The 17,281-nt window shown below is 43.8% G+C and overlaps 1 protein-coding gene across 3 annotated transcripts in view; it reads left to right on the top strand.

Annotated features, from left to right (window-relative positions):
- Positions 1-17,281, top strand: part of bbs9 (Bardet-Biedl syndrome 9) — a 439,766-nt gene that overhangs the window by 105,866 nt on the left and 316,619 nt on the right. For all 3 annotated transcript variants that reach the window (XM_067981846.1, XM_067981843.1, XM_067981848.1), the window contains 4 exons: positions 7,140-7,280; positions 8,170-8,265; positions 15,694-15,866; positions 16,041-16,193. In XM_067981846.1, the coding sequence (XP_067837947.1) occupies positions 7,140-7,280; positions 8,170-8,265; positions 15,694-15,866; positions 16,041-16,193 (563 nt within the window). The remainder of the gene's footprint in view (positions 1-7,139; positions 7,281-8,169; positions 8,266-15,693; positions 15,867-16,040; positions 16,194-17,281) is intronic.

Here is a 17,281-nt window from a genome sequence, read left to right as displayed (position 1 = left end):
GACTTTTTTCCCTGGAGAGTAGGAGGTTTCGGGGTGATCTTATAGAAGTCTATAAAATAATGAGGGGCATAGATAAGGTCGATAGTCAAAATCTTTTCCCAAAGGTAGGGGAGTCTATAACGAGGGGACATAGATTTAAGGTGAGAGGGGAGAGATACAAAAGGGTCCAGAGGGTCAATTTTTTCACTCAAGGGGTGGTGAGTGTCTGGAACGAGCTGCCAGAGGCAGTAGTAGAGGCGGGTACAATTTTGTCTTTTAAAAAGCATTTGGACAGTTACATGGGTAAGATGGGTATGGAGGGATATGGGCCAAGTGCAGGCAACTGGGACTAGCGTAGTGGTATAAACTGGGCGACATGGACATGTTGGGCTGAAGGCCCTGTTTCCATGTTGTAAACTTCTATGATTCTATACATTTATCAGTGTATTTAATTTGCCATTTTTCAGCTCAGTGACGTAATTTATCTAAATCCTTACAGCCCGTGACTCAGCTATCGCCGTAGATTTGACTATCTTACATTTGGTTTCAGTGTCTAGGTCATTTATGTAAGTAAATATTTAAAACTTTACATGTTCCCAATGACAACTCATTCTGTGTGGGAATGCTGTCAACGAAAGGGTAAGAGAGTTTCAAATTCAGCATCCAGTTGAAAACTTGATGGAGCGCTATAATAATTTTGCACCCTCTCCACAAATAATGCTGGATAAAATGTGTCCACTTCTTCAGATCACAGGCGTGTTACAGATTGAAGCAGTCTCTGTACTCCGCCCTTTTGCTATGCTGTACAAGTGTTCTCGCAGAATGTGATTTTTTTTTGTGTCTGGGGAGTGAAATGTGACAATGTCTGAAAGTTTTTTAAACACACAAGTAGTCAGCGTTCAAGGATGAGGCTGTCAATCAGCAAGCCTGTCACTTTGATAGAATGCTATTTGTAAACAATTTTACAACACCAAGTTATAGTCCAACAATTTTATTTGAAATTCACAAGCTTTCGGAGGCTTCCTCCTTCCTCAGGTGAATGTTGTGGAAATGAAATCCTCGAATCCTTCGCATTTATAAATCACAGAACAATGCCTGGTGATTACAGACAGTCTTTCCAACTGCCCGTTGCCACGGCAATCACAGTGTGCAGACAGAGAGGTGTTACCTAAAAGGCCACTGAATATACAAACCACCAAAAAAAAGAACAGAGAGAGAGAGAGAGAGGCAGAATCAAACATGGAAAAGACAGCAAATGACCCGTTATATTAAAAACAGATAACATTTGTTCGCTGGTGGGGTTACGTGTAGCGTGACATAAACCTAAGATCCCGGTTGAGGCCATCCTCATGGGTGCGGAACTTGGCTATCAATTTCTGCTCGACGATTTTGCGTTGTCGTGTGTCTCGAAGGCTGGTGGCTGAATGTCCTTGACTGCTGAAGTGTTCCCCGACTGGGAGGGAACACTCCTGTCTGGCGATTGTTGCGCGGTGTCCGTTCATCCGTTGTCGCAGCGTCTGCATGGTCTCGCCAATGTACCATGCTCTGGGGCATCCTTTCCTGCAACGTATGAGGTAGACAATGTTGGCCGAGTCACAGGAGTATGAACCATGCACCTGGTGGGTGGTGTCCTCTCATGTGATGGTGGTATCTGTGTCGATGATCTGGTATGTCTTGCAGAGGTTACCGTGGCAGGGTTGTGTGGTGTCGTGGACACTGTTCTCCTGAAAGCTGGGTAATTTGCTGCGAACGATGGTCTGTTTGAGGTTGGGTGGCTGTTTAAAGGCGAGTAGTGGAGGTGTGGGGATGGCCATAGCGAGGTGTTCGTCGTCATTGATGACATGTTGAAGGCTGCGGAGAACATGGCGTAGTTTCTCCGCTCCGGGGAAGTATTGGACGATGAAGGGTACTCTGTTGGTTGCGTCCCGTGTTAGTCTTCTGAGGAGGTCTATGCGATTTTTCGCTGTGGCCCGTTGGAACTGTCGATCGGTGAGCCGAGCGTCATATCCCGTTCTTACTAGGGCATCTTTCAGCGTCTGTACGTGTCTATCGTGTTCCTCCTCGTCTGAGCAGACTCTGTGTATTCGCAGGGCCTGTCCATAGGTGATGGCCTCTTTGACGTGGTTAGGGTGGAAGCTGGAGAAGTGGAGCATCGTGAGGTTGTCCGTGGGCTTGCGGTAGAGTGGGGTGCTGAGGTGCCCGTCTTTGATGGAGATTCGTGTGTCCAAGAAAGAAACTGATTCTGAGGAGTAGTTCATGGTGAGCTTGATGGTGGGATGGAACTTGTTGATGTTATCGTGTAGTCTCTTTAGTGATTCCTCGCTGTGGGTCCATAGAAAGAAAATGTCGTCTATGTATCTGGTGTATAGTGTTGGTTGGAGGTCCTGTGCAGTGAAGAAGTCTTGCTCGAACTTGTGCATGAAAATGTTGGCGTATTGGGGTGCGAATTTGGTCCCCATGGCTGTTCCGTGTATTTGGATAAAGAACTGGTTATCGAAGGTGAAGACATTGTGATCCAGGATGAAGCGGATGAGTTGTAGGATGGCATCTGGAGATTGGCGGCTGTTGGTGTTGAGTATTGATGCTCTGTCTCGAAACTAAGATAGAGTCCATACTCTCAACCTGTACTCAGGACACAGCAGACCAGCTACGAGATACCGCCAAACAGACGAGGCAACGGAACTACGCTGCCTACATGAAAACCAAGAGCAGGAAGCTTGAGAAACTCGGCATCACCACCAGCATCGACCAAGCTTCCCCCGGTACCACGGTTGCAACCACAGGGAAGTCTCTCGTCAATTTGTCCGACCACACCCTTCAACCAGACGAAATCGAAGTTCTCAGCCGAGGGCTCAATTTCTGCCCCACTACCAAAATGGACCCCATTAGTGTCGCGGCGGACACAGAGGAATTCATCAGGAGAATGAGGCTCCGGGAATACTTCCACAACCCCCAAGATTTCAGCAGCGAACCCAATGAGACAATCAACGATCCGGAACAGCAGACAGAGGGATCCGCGGTACAGCAACCGAAGAGGAAAGAGTCACACTGGACTCCTCCGGAAGGTCGCTGCCCTCAGCTTGACATGTATGCTCAAGCTGTCAGGAAATGCGTCAATGCTGGATTCATCAGCCGCACTCAGAAGACAGTCCAGAATGTCACCCGAGCACAACGCAACGCTCTCAAGACCAACCGCAACATCATCATCAAACCAGCGGACAAAGGAGGAGCCATCGTCATACAGAACAGAACGGACTATTGCAAAGAAGCATACCGACAACTGGACAAACAGGAACACTACAGACGGTTACCCGCAGATCCGACCAAAGAACACACCCACCAGCTCAACAAACTGATCAAGACCTTCGATCCAGACCTCCAAAGCATCCTACGCGCTCTCATCCTACGTACTCCCCGCGTGGGAGACTTCTACTGCCTCCCAAAGATACACAAAGCCAACACACCCGGATGTCCTATCTTATCAGGCAACGGAACCCTGTGTGAGAACCTCTCTGGATACATCGAGGGCATCCTGAAACCCATCGTACAGGGAACCCCCAGCTTCTGTCGCGACACTACAGACTTCCTACAAAAACTCAGTACCCACGGACCAGTTGAACCAGGAACACTTCTCACCACGATGGATGTCTCGGCACTCTACACCAGTATTCCCCACGATGACTGCATCGCTGCGACAGCATCAATACTCTGTCTTTTCTATGTTTGTTTCTGCCTCTCTCTCTCTTGTTTTTTTGGTGGTTTGTATATTCAGTGGCCTTTTAGGTAACACCTCTCTGTCTGCACACTGTGATTGCCGTGGCAACGGGCAGTTGGAAAGACTGTCTGTAATCACCAGGCATTGTTCTGTGATTTATAAATGCGAAGGATTCGAGGATTTCATTTCCACAACATTCACCTGAGGAAGGAGGAAGCCTCCGAAAGCTTGTGAATTTCAAATAAAATTGTTGGACTATAACTTGGTGTTGTAAAATTGTTTACAATTGTCAACCCCAGTCCATCACCAGCATCCCCACATCATAGAATGCTATTAAGTTTGAATTTATAAATGTTTACTGGTGGAACAAAAAAATGCCATTGTCTTTCAGTGAATGCTTTGTTAAATGTATTTGAGTGTCATACTGTGGCAAAGTTTATTTTGGTAATGAATATTAATATAGGGCAATTTTTAAATAACTTGGACACTAAAGATCCGATGGGAAACTGGTTTCAATGAGTCATACATAAATATAAACTGTAGAAAATCATGTTGAATCATTTTTTTTATGGTTGCCTTTTCTGCTTTCAGTGTGTGCCTCTGTAAATTAAGGTAAACTTTAGATAATGGACAGAGTGTTGGGCAGGCAGACAATTGGGTTCCCTCATCTTCCAGCCCAAATGCCTGATATGCTCTCCTATTGCCCAAACTCCGGCCAGGTACTAAATCGTAAACATTTACCCCATACACTCTATTACCCACTGTCTTCCCATGAGATGTGACCATTATTTTGTATCAGTTAGACATTGATCTGTTATTAACAGGTGATATAATAGATATTGTAATAGTAATTTTTTAAATTATTTGTTTCTGATTGAGTATTGTAAAGAATTTCATAGCAAGGTCTTAACAATAATGTTTGTATTATTTTCTATAAAACAGCAGAAAATGCTCAAAACTGAGCTGGTAAGATGTTCTGACTATCACTATGATAGTTTCCCCTCTCCCATATTTCAGTGTGACCAAAATTTAGGGATTAGAGTTATAAGACATTGCTGGCTATAGCCAATGCCATCCCTCACAACAACCTGCATTTATGTAGTTCTTTTAATGTAGAAAAGCGTCCCAGGGTTCTTCACAGAAGCAGAATCAAAAAAATGGATGCTGAGCCAAAAATGGCGACATTAGGAAGGGTAACCAAAAGCTTGGTCAAAGAATTGGGTTTTAAGGAGGGTCTTAAAGGAGGAGAAGATGGTGGAGGGGGTTTAGGGAAGGAATTCAAGAACATGGGGCCTAAGCAGCTGAAGGCACAGCTCTCAATGGTGGGGTGAAGGGAGGGGGGGATGCACAAGAGGCCAGAGTTGGAGGAACGGAGTGTTCCGGGGTGGGGGGTAGGTTGCAGGAATGGAGGAAGTTACAGAAATAGGGAAGGTTGAGGCCATGAAGGGATTTAAGCACAAGTATGAGAATTTTAAATTTGATGAGCTGGGGGATCAGGAGCCAGTGTAGGTCAGCAAGGACGAGGGGTAATGGGAAAGTGGGACTTGATTTGACACCAGAGTTTCGATGAGCTGAAGATTATGGACACCAGTCTCATGGACAAGATGAGCATGTAGAGGCATGGGAGTGGATCGAAGATAAGCTAGAGAGAGAGACACACATTTAGAGTAAGAGCAGGGGGAGTCTCGAGATAGGTTTTACTGGGTGGGAAATAAAAAGTGGAGGAAGCAACAGAGGCAGCTTCACGGTTGGGTCTTGATCTTAGTGACAAAGAAGTTCATGAGCTTCTTGTCTTGTTGGAGGTGAGGATGGAGGGGGGCGGGTGGGGTTTGAGGAGACATTTGATAGTGGAGAAAAGAGACTGACAGGTTATCATTTCTCTTTAATATGAGCCTGGTATAGTTGGCAGTTTTGGCAGAGGAGAGTTAAGCCCATAGTGATTGATACGGTCTAGCCAAATCTAATGTTGAATGGCTAAACCGATTGTGTGCCAGATATGCTTACATCTGTGCCCCTTGGACTTGAGGGAGTGAATGTGGAGGCCATACCAATGGGAACAACCAGGGTGGAAGACAGTAAAAGCTTTGCTGGGGACAGGGGCATCAATTGTGGAGATGAGGGAGTGGTTGAGCAAATCGACAGCTGCAGAAGGATTGTGGCAAATGGGGGTCCAAAGGCTGGGCAGTTAGGAGTTTGACAGTGCAGCTGTCAATGAATTTGCGGAGTTTTTCTCAGGGTGGACGCAGAAGGAATTGGGGTTGGAAAGGGTAGGAGGATATAGGGGGTGAGGGATACAAGGAAGTGGTCGGAGAGGGCCTTGTCATTGAGACTGTGCAAGTAGAGAGACCATGGGAGCTGGTCAGGTCAAGGGGGTGGCCGTGAATATGGGTAGGAGAATTTATGTGGGAGGAGAGGATTAGTGAGGGTAGGAGAGTGGTGAATTCAGAGGAGAGGGCAAGGGAGTTTGTACACTATATTCTTTATACCAAGTTTCTAAATTAAAAACCTTTTTAATGTAAGATATTCTGGATTTTACTTTAACCTCTCAAGTAGCCAGTGGTTAATAATATGAAGAATTAGTTTCTGTCCATTGATGTGATCAATTGAACGAGAACCGGAAGGGCTTTTTACTGGTGTGATACTGGATAACATGCAATTGTGTAGAACCATTACCAATAGGTAGCTGGCATGTTATTCCATTCAGACATATGGCTGTTATAATGAAAAATGTGATTTCATTGTTTATTATCACAAGATAGCAAAAAAATACGAGTTAATGCACAAAGGCTGTCTCTTAGCTCCAGTGTAATGGAATCAGAACCCCAATAATAGAGTTTGGTTCCCATCTTCACCATTGTAAACAATTTTACAACACCAAGTTATAGTCCAGCAATTTTATTTTAAATTCACAAGCTTTCGGAGGCTTCCCCCTTCCTCAGGTGAACGTTCACCTGAGGAAGGAGGAAGCCTCTGAAAGCTTGTGAATTTAAAATAAAATTGCTGGACTATAACTTGGTGTTGTAAAATTGTTTACAATTGTCAACCCCAGTCCATCACCGGCATCTCCACATCTTCACCATGGCTTTGAATATAGCTACTTTCCACAAGTAAATTTCTCTAGTTCTTAGATGGACCAGATCAGTTTAGAAAAACACTTCACCTATGAGAAGGGAACAAATAGCCTTTGAGGGGGGAAAGAGCTGATCCTGGCTCACAAACCACACCTCAAGTCATCCTGCTATTGATGGTAATTGTAGAGAAATCAGGAACAAAATCATCTCATGGTCAAAAGTTTGACAGTGTAATGATGGAGAGGTTCAAATGATGAGGATAAGATTACGTGAGCAAAGTATTGCTTGGAAGTAAGCTTAAAAAATATAGCTGCATAATGTAAATCTTTATACAAAGTCTTGTTCCAAAGTTTAAAAGTAATCTTGCCTTGCAGGTGTTCCTCGAATTGTACAGTGTAAATTTAGTTTGCCGTTGAACTTAGTTTGCCAACCAGTTCAACCATCTAAGAATGCTGCTCACAAAATAACAATTGACACAAACAAACCTCCTGTAAATCTCGTGGCTCTCTTTCCAGGTAAGCACTCTACACTGTAGTAATAATTTCATAAATGTGGCATGAGTTATTGTCATTTATAACTCGGTAACTATGGAATAATTACAGGGCAAATCAACTTTAGGTAGCATATAACATAAACTGTACTTCTGTAACACTGTTCATTCTCTACTTAGCACATTTTTATTTCCCCAACCGTATCCCACCAATTGTCTGTCTTCCTGTCCTGAAGAGCATGACACCTTGTCAGTGTGGCTTCATGGGTTCTGGTGCCATTCTTCATGTATGAGCCTGGCCTGTGAGTGCCAGCAGGATATTTTATCACTGGGGGATCACAGCTGAGTCTGGTCTTGTCCTTGCACAGACTTCCAGCAAAGGTTGCTGGATAGCAATCCCACTCCAACTAATTAACCCCAATTGCAGCTCCCTGTTAGTGATTAACTGAGGTTCGTGAACTCAGCAGAGTGTCGAACCGGAGACCTCCCTGGACTACATATCTCAGCTACTCAGTATTTCAGCGGAGTTGCTCCATTTGGAACAATACAGTTACAAAAAGCTCAGTAAACATAATTGTTATCATATGCATATAATATATAATGACATTTTATACCCCATTAGCTATGCTTTTATAAACGGTCCATTCATTTTTTTTCTTAAATATTGTGCAAGACAAGGTCTTTGTAAGGTTATAATGGAATATTTTTAGCTCTTAAAGTTCAGTTCCAATTTTAAAACATTTTAATATTTTTAGTCAGTTTATTTACTTATCAAACAATTAGAAAATGTGTAGCTTTAACTTCTTCACAAAATCTACGAGCAATAATTCTATGTTGAACTTTCTGTAATGGTATGATGTGTGACTATTATTTAGTTATGTTTACAATTCGCTTCATTTTTCTTTATAAAACAGATTTTCTTGGAGAGTCAGATGATGAGCAGATAAACGTTTTGGGATTTAAATTACTCTCTGGTGCAACGGTTACACTTCTAGCCTCAAAGACGTCAAGTGAGTATGATCTTCAGTGATTATCCCCATTAACTGACTTCAAATCAACAGTTGCTCATGGGCATGCAACATATTAATAAGAAGGGAGTTTATATGATTTCAAATATTGTAGTTATTCTTTTGCGTCGTCTTCCCATATGATGCTTCTCTCCCTTGCCCCTTTGAACAGGAGCATGTAACGTCTTACTGGATGAGTAGGCTGGTAATGTAATATTAGCTCCTCATAAGTGCTATTGTACATGGCTATCCGATGGTCACAGTTTTAAGGAGAAAAAAATTGTCTGGTTTCAATTGTAGATACTTCATTTGTTAAGGTTCAGTTTAACCTTTACCTTTGAGTCAGAAGGTATTGAGATCTTCTGGGGTCACTTACTGACCTTATGCTAATACCTCTGGCAGTCAAAAAAGAATTGCAGGTTATGGGAGGATGTCTTAGTTCTGCCTAAAAGTCTCTTAAAAGGAAAGACTTTGTTTTCTCTCCTGGTTGGGTAGGTGACCGACGCATGGTATATGAAGTGTACATTCAGAAATAATCTACATCAGACATGGTGAGCTAATCATTAATTCACATGCTCTATTCCTTATTGGTATTTAGGACCTTTTTATCTTGTTGGCAGCATGATTCCCATTGTTCCAAGCAGAAATGAAGTATAATGTCTTGAACTCTCCAAGAATAACATTCTGTAGCTTTTTCCCTTTAATCATTTCTATGGCACGGTGAAAAGGGTTTCCTACTGTATATGCAAAGGTCACTCTTGTGTTGTAAAGGTTGTTTCATTTCAGCAATGAGCACAGAAGATAGCACCAAGTATTCTTTCTGCCATAAACTTCTTTGAATGTGCAAGAGTATGTTTTTTTAAAAAAAGGACAATATTTGTGCCTGCATTTTTAATTTGTTCAGAAATGCTAACATTTTCTTCTGAAACTGAACTTGATTTTTACTTTCAGTAAAAGCATAAAGTGATACCTGATTTAGATGAACAAGAAGCTAATGAGCATAATTCCTCCCATGCTGATTCTATTACAGTGCATGCTGACCATCTGTATTTCAAACGGACTTAATTATGGAATCAGTGTCCACTTGTCCACATTTACAGGCAAAAATCAATGGCTCCTTGATCCATCACTTAGTGCTGTTCTGGGCACTGACCTACATTTGCTGCTTTGGGCTGTATGCTGCTGGATAAACTACCACACGATGAGGAACTCCTGTCCACAATGTGAATCACAGCTTGGCCCCTTGAGCAGCAACGTCAGGTAGAAGTTGAGACCAGCAGAGAAGGGCAGAACCAGGGAAGAAAAGTGCATTATGAATGAGAATTTGGGAGGGAGGTGGAGAAGAACTCCAGCTTGAACTTGAAGTGGGGGAGGGGTGGAAGAAGAGGAGAGTGCCAGCTTGAAATGAAAGGGGGAGGATAGAAGAGTGTCAGAATGAACCGAGGGTGATGGGGGAGAAGGTGCTGGTGTCAACTGGGACAGGAGGAAGAAAGTGCCAGAGTAAATTGCAAGAGAGTGCAAAAGGTGCCATGTAAATTCGGTGGAAGAGAAGAGAACGAATGAGAACGGGGATGAGTTCATAGCATGTTACAGCGCAGAAGGAGGCTATTCAGCCCATCGTGCCTTTGCTGGCTCTTAGAAACAGCAATCCAATTAGTCCAAGAGTTAAGGGGGAATAGACTGTAAGGGTTGGCTGGGAGCACCGTTCCCTCTAAGCTGTGCGCATGTGCGGCTGCACAGCTGTCTGTCGTGTGCCGCGCATTTTAACATTCCGTCTGCGCGCCAAACCAGTCACCAGGCCCCTCCCTAACACTGACCAATGCCCGGACCCCAGGCCCTTCCCCAGTTCTGCCTTCTCGGTCCCCAGTGCTCCACCAACAGTCAGGCTGCTCTGCCTCTGGTGCGCAGGAGTGTCCGGAGATCCGAGAGACCAATCCTGTGGCTCCGGCCCCAGCCGCCACATTGTTTACCGCATTGCTAGGAAATGCAGTCAGCGAGCAGCTGATTGGCTGTGTGGAAACCACACCAGGAAGTAAAATCGAAACCGAGGCAATTGTCAGTGACCAATCAGAGACCAGGCGTCCCCGCCCGGACAGTGAGAGACCAGGCGTCCCCGCCCGGTCAGTGAGAGACCAGGCGTCCCCGCCCGGACAGTGAGAGACCAGGCGTCCCCGCCCGGTCAGTGAGAGACCAGGCGTCCCCGCCCGGTCAGTGAGAGACCAGGCGTCCCCGCCCGGACAGTGAGAGACCAGGCGTCCCCGCCCGGACAGTGAGAGACCAGGCGTCCCCGCCCGGACAGTGAGAGACCAGGCGTCCCCGCCCGGTCAGTGAGAGACCAGGCGTCCCCGCCCGGTCAGTGAGAGACCAGGCGTCCCCGCCCGGTCAGTGAGAGACCAGGCGTCCCCGCCCGGTCAGTGAGAGACCAGGCGTCCCCGCCCGGTCAGTGAGAGACCAGGCGTCCCCGCCCGGTCAGTGAGAGACCAGGCGTCCCCGCCCGGTCAGTGAGAGACCAGGCGTCCCCGCCCGGTCAGTGAGAGACCAGGCGTCCCCGCCCGGTCAGTGAGAGACCAGGCGTCCCCGCCCGGTCAGTGAGAGACCAGGCGTCCCCGCCCGGTCAGTGAGAGACCAGGCGTCCCCGCCCGGTCAGTGAGAGACCAGGCGTCCCCGCCCAGCCACAGATGAGGGGCCAATGACCAAACTGCTCCCTGCCTTACACAGAGGCAGCCAAAACTAATGAGACCTACAAGGTGTACAATTGTAATGTAATAATTTTTTAAACCCTACTGAGGATTCAATGGAGGGGAGACGGGGGAGAGGTTACGTTATACTGTTCCCTATCCCCAAATTCACACTTACTGATTTGACACATGTTTTGTATTTCTGACTCAATTTTAAAACTCTGATTGCACGCAATTTATTTCTGTTTCAATCAGAGTCATTAAGCTGATTCAACAAAAAGCTCATTGGAATTGTTCCAATCAGATAATTTTTAATACAATATAACGAGACTGGTCTGCTCAATCCTAGTACAACTTAAGAAACCCATTTCATAAATTATATAAAGTTATCAGCCAAAAAAACATTAAATTGTTACAAATATCCATTATTTTGTAAATTGTTTGTTATATACCCTGAATAATGTTTTCTAAAAAGATGTTCTATTCAAAGTTGTGATTTATTTTTTACGGTGACGCACACCGCCTTTATATCGGTGCACAATCCCAAATTCATTCTGCACATGACTGGAAAAAAAAGTAGAGGGAACATTGGCTGGGAGGGAAGGGCAAGAGTGCCAGCCTGAATCTGGGGTGGGGGAGAGGAGTGCCTCTTGTGTCACTCTGACAATTTTAATTAATAATTTAATAATCAGATTTAGCAACAAGCAGTAACAGTACATGTTCACAATAGCCTGCAGTTGCTTTGTAAGAAATCCCCGCAGTGTTGGCCACAATTTTCTGCTATACTTCCGATAGAATGTTGGGTGTTCTTGTAGCTTACATTATGACATGTCTGTGCCTCACTGCAGTTTCAGTGTAACTATACATCAGGTTTGTATTCAGCTTTATTTGAAGTTTTTGGTCAACTTTCATTAATTTCTAATTTGGTGTGACAAAATGAAATATTTTTGTTTCAAGTTGCACACATTTAAAATTTGGGTACTGTGAGTTATTTGTCAGGCTGCAGGGAATGTGCTCCCCTTACTGGCTGATGGACACACATCAGGACAAGGCCTTGGTGCTTGCAGATTGGTTGCTGCTACCATCCTGCAGATCATTCAAAATGTTTACGGCTGATGAATGATTCAAGCCGTTCTATTCCTTCCCATTCCCATTGCCATTGACATTCCATTGCCATTGCCATTTTGAATCCTGTGACTGGCTGGCCACTTAAATTTAGTTGTAGAAATAACTGATTTTAATTCCCTTTGTTCTGGGATATCTTCAATGACGTGGAGCTATGTTTTGGCTGTATTGGAACAAGAATCAGTCAGTCTGAGACTGAGACTGAAGCTAATCAGAAGCTCTGTGGTAGTGAGTAGCCACATTAGAAGTAAGTGACTGAGGATTAGTGCAGGAAACTTTGTTGTTTTTAACATTTCGAAGAGATTAGTAAAAGTTTGTAATTACTGGAAAAATACTGCTTGTACTGAGTTTCATTTATATATTGATTATATTGATTATATATGGAATATATATTTTATTTATATAATGAACTCTTACCTGTTCCATGTTCAAAAAAGTGGTGAAATATTTTAATAAAGTGGTATTTTTTTATAGCCTGATCCACGATCTGATATTGTGTATATTATTCCACCTACCAAAGGATGGAGAACATATAGCAGTAAGCGATATAAACAGTAATCTGGCCTACAGTGACAAAGGTTCTCTGTTCAACCCCAGGTCTCTGCACATTTACTTAGATATGAACCACTCTGGTTCATCGGGAACTGGAGATCAGTTTACAGGAGTAGTCAGTGATGCTCAACCCAATAAAAACATTGAGGGTGAAATAAAGCATGTAATATAAAAACGCATATATAATACTGTGCATATTTTTGGGTGAAAAAGGAGGATTATATGAGTGGAGTGAGCAGTTTATATGAATACAATGAGAGTTATCATGGTGACTATGAGTAGATTTATGTTACAGAGGTTTCCTTCTGATTTAAGAGTCTCAGTTTGGAGAGGCAACAAGAAACAGCACATGAATGACGTGCAAATTGTACTTTTCTGTGAAATCTGTGGACTAATTGCATTATCATTGGCTATAAACCAATTCTGAAACTGTAGACCTGGAAAATCCCCAGGTGCTTCCCTCATGTAAAACCTTATTAGAAGAGAGATTTAGATTGCAATGTCTAACTCATTAACAACCACTTTCCCTCTTAAATTGGATCCCGTGGACTAAAATCACCCATGAATCAATTTGTAATCTAATTTAACATTGTCGTTCCCACTGGGGAAACTACTGCACTTGTAGCAAAATAGAAATAAACACTGCAGGGCTTCTCCCCTTACATCAGCCAGCAGGACCAAAGTTTGAGTACTGCTGTCATCATCATAGCTTGACTCTCCAAACCACAGCCAGTCTCTAGTGTTGTCATTTATCTCGCATAATTCCTCGACAATCCAGGATGCTTATAGGGGGCATTGCATCAGGCAATGTTGCGTCTCTTCCCCTTGCGTCAGCCAGCAGGACCCTAAGTTTCAGTGCTGCAGTAAGGGTCAGCAGTAACAATACTATAGCAGGTGCTTTTCTTCCTTCATCTTTCCTTCAGCATCAGTCACCAACTTGCTCCTTCACTCCCTTTCTAATCTCATTCTCAAGTTAGACTCCCTTTCTCCAGCAGGCCCGAGTTCTGATATGCTCCTTCGCTGTGGAGTTGCACCTCAGCAGTTGGGTTCTGGATAAAGTGAGGTCCAGCACAGCAAGAACTCCATGAGAACAGTCAACTGTTGGTGGGAGTACAACCTGAGCTGGGAAAATGGTTAACAGAATGCTGCACCATTGTACTGCACCTCAGGAAAGATATATTGGCCTTGGAGGGGGTGCAGTGCAGATTCACCAGAATGACACCGGGGCTAAAAGGATTAAATTCTGAGCACAGGTTGCATTGACTAGGCATGCATTCCCTTGAATATAGAAGATTAAGGGGTGATCTAATTGAGATGAGTAAAGGAGTTGATAGGGTAGATAGAGAGAAACTATTTTCTCTGATGGGGAGTCCAGAACAAGGGGGCATAACTTTAAAATAAGAGGTAGGCTGTACATGGGTGATGTCAGGAAGCACTTCTTCACACAAAGGGTAGTGGAAATCTGGAACTCTCTTCCTCCAAAAAGCTGTTGAGGCTGGGGGTCAATTGAAAATTTCAGAAGTGAGATCGATAGATTTTTGTTAGGCAAGGGTATTAAGGGTTACGGAACCAAGGCAGCTTGTTGGAGTTAAGATACAGATCAGCCAGGATCTAACTGAATGACGGAACAAGCTTGAGGGGCTGAATGGCCTCCTCCTGTTCCTAGGTTCCTACTCCAGGACAGTGCCACTCACTGAGGCACCTGCTTCGTATGTTCGTATTAAGGCTGAGTTAGATAGATTCCTGATTAATAAGGGAGTCAAAGGTTATAGTAGGTAGATAGGAAAGTGGGGTTGAGGTCACAATCAGATCAGCCATGATCTTATCAAATGGCAGAGCAGGCTCGAGGGTCTGAATGGCCTACTCCTGCTCTTAATTCGTATGTTCTGCTATCAGCCAGGGCACCTGCCTCCAGTGCATGGCTGTTGCCTTTCCTCTACCCTACACATCCAGCAAGAACTCCCAGGATTACCTCTGAGTTCTCCCAACTACACAGCACCCTTCAGAGTTCTGAGACCATTCCTCCCAGAATCCATCCAGATGGTCCTCTCCCCAAGTTCTCTGAGACCAGTTCTCCTAAACGAGAAGCCCCCACCTCAAGTTCTCACGGGCATGCCCATTTCTCCGAGATCACCCCCCCCCCCCCCGCCCACCCAGCTTTCTCCTGGAGTTCTCGCGGAAGTAAGACAGCCTCCATACTTCTCCCGTATCACCCCCTTCTGCCCCAGACCATCTCCTCCCAGAGTTCTCCACAAGCCCTGACCCCAAGTTCACTGAGAGGCCATCCCCAGAGGATCCTGGGGCGTAATCTTCCCCCCCCACCACCTTCTCCCACCCCCCCACCCCCCCCCCCCCCCGCCCCACCTCCAGCACAGTTCTTCCAGACCAGAGCACCCTCAGAGTTCTCATGGACTTTCCCAAACCCTCAAGGAGTTTTCGGCTGGAGTACCTCCAGTTTCTCCCAGGGCCCCTCTTATTTCTGTCAGACTTCCTGTTCAAGTTCTCTCCGGACATCCCAGTACTGAGTGCTTCCAGGCCCCAGCTCTCTCTTGAGTGCTGCCAGGCTCCCCTTTGTAAATTGCGAATAGTTATGTTCATACGAGATCCATCAAAATATTGCAGATGCTGGAGTTGCTAAATTAAAGCAGACAAGAACAGAAATCTACTGTGATTTGGTTGCTTACATGGTATTTTAACAGTCAAAAAAATTACAATGTAATATAACTTGAATCGTCGAAAAATATTGAAAATGAATCATTAAACAATAAAATAAATTTTATTTTTGTATTGAAGGACTGTGGTTTTATGCACATTGCTTATTTTAGAGGAAATTTTGGACATACAATGGACATGAGAACAGTTAACCATATAAATGTGTGAAAGTGTTGCTTTTATAAATGACAAAGCAGGTAGGAATTGGTTGAACTCAATAGAAAATGATATTATCTGATAAGCAATGAATAAAAATTGAACTATGGATTTTAAAAGTTACCCTGAAAACTCTGGTGCAATTTTCATTCCTTTCAAATGAGTGTGCAGCAAGAAACATTTATATATTTTTAATTCAACTTCTCAGGTCGTTTCAGAGTTCAATGTGATGAGTTTGAAGACCTCTGGCTAATAACAAAAGAACTTATTCAGCGTTTAGAAAAGAGTTTTGCCAGTGAAGAAACCAAAGACTTTCTGTGCACGTTCCCTGGACCCATTCCTTTGCAGGAGTACTTTCAACTAGTCGATCGGCATTTTGAGGTCTGTTTTCATAAATTAATATTGATTACATTGCTGCCATAATCCAGATAATGTCATGCAATTGGAGTGTTTATTTTATTTTGTATTTTGAGCAAATGCACTTGCCTCAAAGGACAGTTATTTTTATTTTTAGAAGCAGAGCAGTGGGTGAGATTCTTTCTATTGTTTTTGTAGTTGCGGCTAAATGCTGAGAAGTACAAGGAGCTCCTTTCAGAAAGGGCTGTACAGTACAGAGCTATCCAACGGCGACTTTTAACACATTTCAAGGACAAAACTCCCACGCCTCTACGTAACCTAGATACTTTATTGGATGGAACATATCGACAGGTTAGTGTGTTTAGAAAAACTACCTGAAACTTTGTCCAATGTTCCACGAATATTGCCTTTCATGAACTTGTCACTGTTCTAATGATTGTCCAATGTTGTTAGGATCTTGCATTTCTCTTATCATTAATGTTACTGTATGTGATGCCTGATGTGGAAGTGATGGGTAATGCGGCTGTCTTCTTGTGTAGTTGAGCCTTTTTATGCTGTGTTTGTTAATAGGTATCATTCACCTCCCATTGTAATGCTTTTTGTTACAGCACTAGCTCAGTTGAAACTGGTTGATAGCTGGAACCAACTCCTCCATTGGGCCTTTGATGCCAGGACCCAACCAGCAGCAATGCTGTAACCCCGATAACACTAAACAGTAGGAAAGCAGTCAGGGTTTAGAATACCCAAGAACAGTTTCATTTCTTCCTCTTCATACATTCCATGGATCAGTGTAAAATTCTATAATGTCTTTCAAATTAATATTGTGCCCAAAATCCACTTGAAATATACCAAACAATGTAGATTTATGATCAGGCAGGAAAGCACAACTGTGTCGTGACTCTTGACGAATATGTCATTCTTCTGAAGTTTGGTATAGATCGTTTTATTCATTCCTGTAGTGTGTATTACAGCCATCATTATAGTTCTGGCCAACATAGTGAAGACAAAGGGGCTGGGAAGGGCAGAACCATCTGGAACAGATTTAGGGAACAATGGAAAAGTTGTCTGGTTTACCTTGAACTGAACTTTGCTGGGCAATGGAGATACATTTCTTACATTCATTTTTTTTTTGAAAAAACAATGAATGAAAACTTGGAGAGTAGGCCAGCCTATGATTAAGGTTTGCCAGGTGAGATCTAATCACTAAATCACTCTAGATATGAGGCAGCAGTTCTTTAGTGAGGGTTTAAGGGTACTACTGACAGAGCATGTGCTGTAGTTAGACAGTTCCTGAATACCATTTTTTCTACTTTTCTCTATGTTTAATTGGTTTTCCTCTATGTGCAGGAGAACATAAGAAAAGCTGAGGATGAGAAAAAGACATTTGGCCCATTGTAGCCCCTACCTCTCCCAGTCCTGCATACAACTGCACTTTGATA

This window comes from Heptranchias perlo, chromosome 3, assembly GCF_035084215.1.
Source record: "Heptranchias perlo isolate sHepPer1 chromosome 3, sHepPer1.hap1, whole genome shotgun sequence".
NCBI lineage: Eukaryota > Metazoa > Chordata > Chondrichthyes > Hexanchiformes > Hexanchidae > Heptranchias > Heptranchias perlo.
This window is presented reverse-complemented; position numbering and strand designations above follow the sequence as displayed.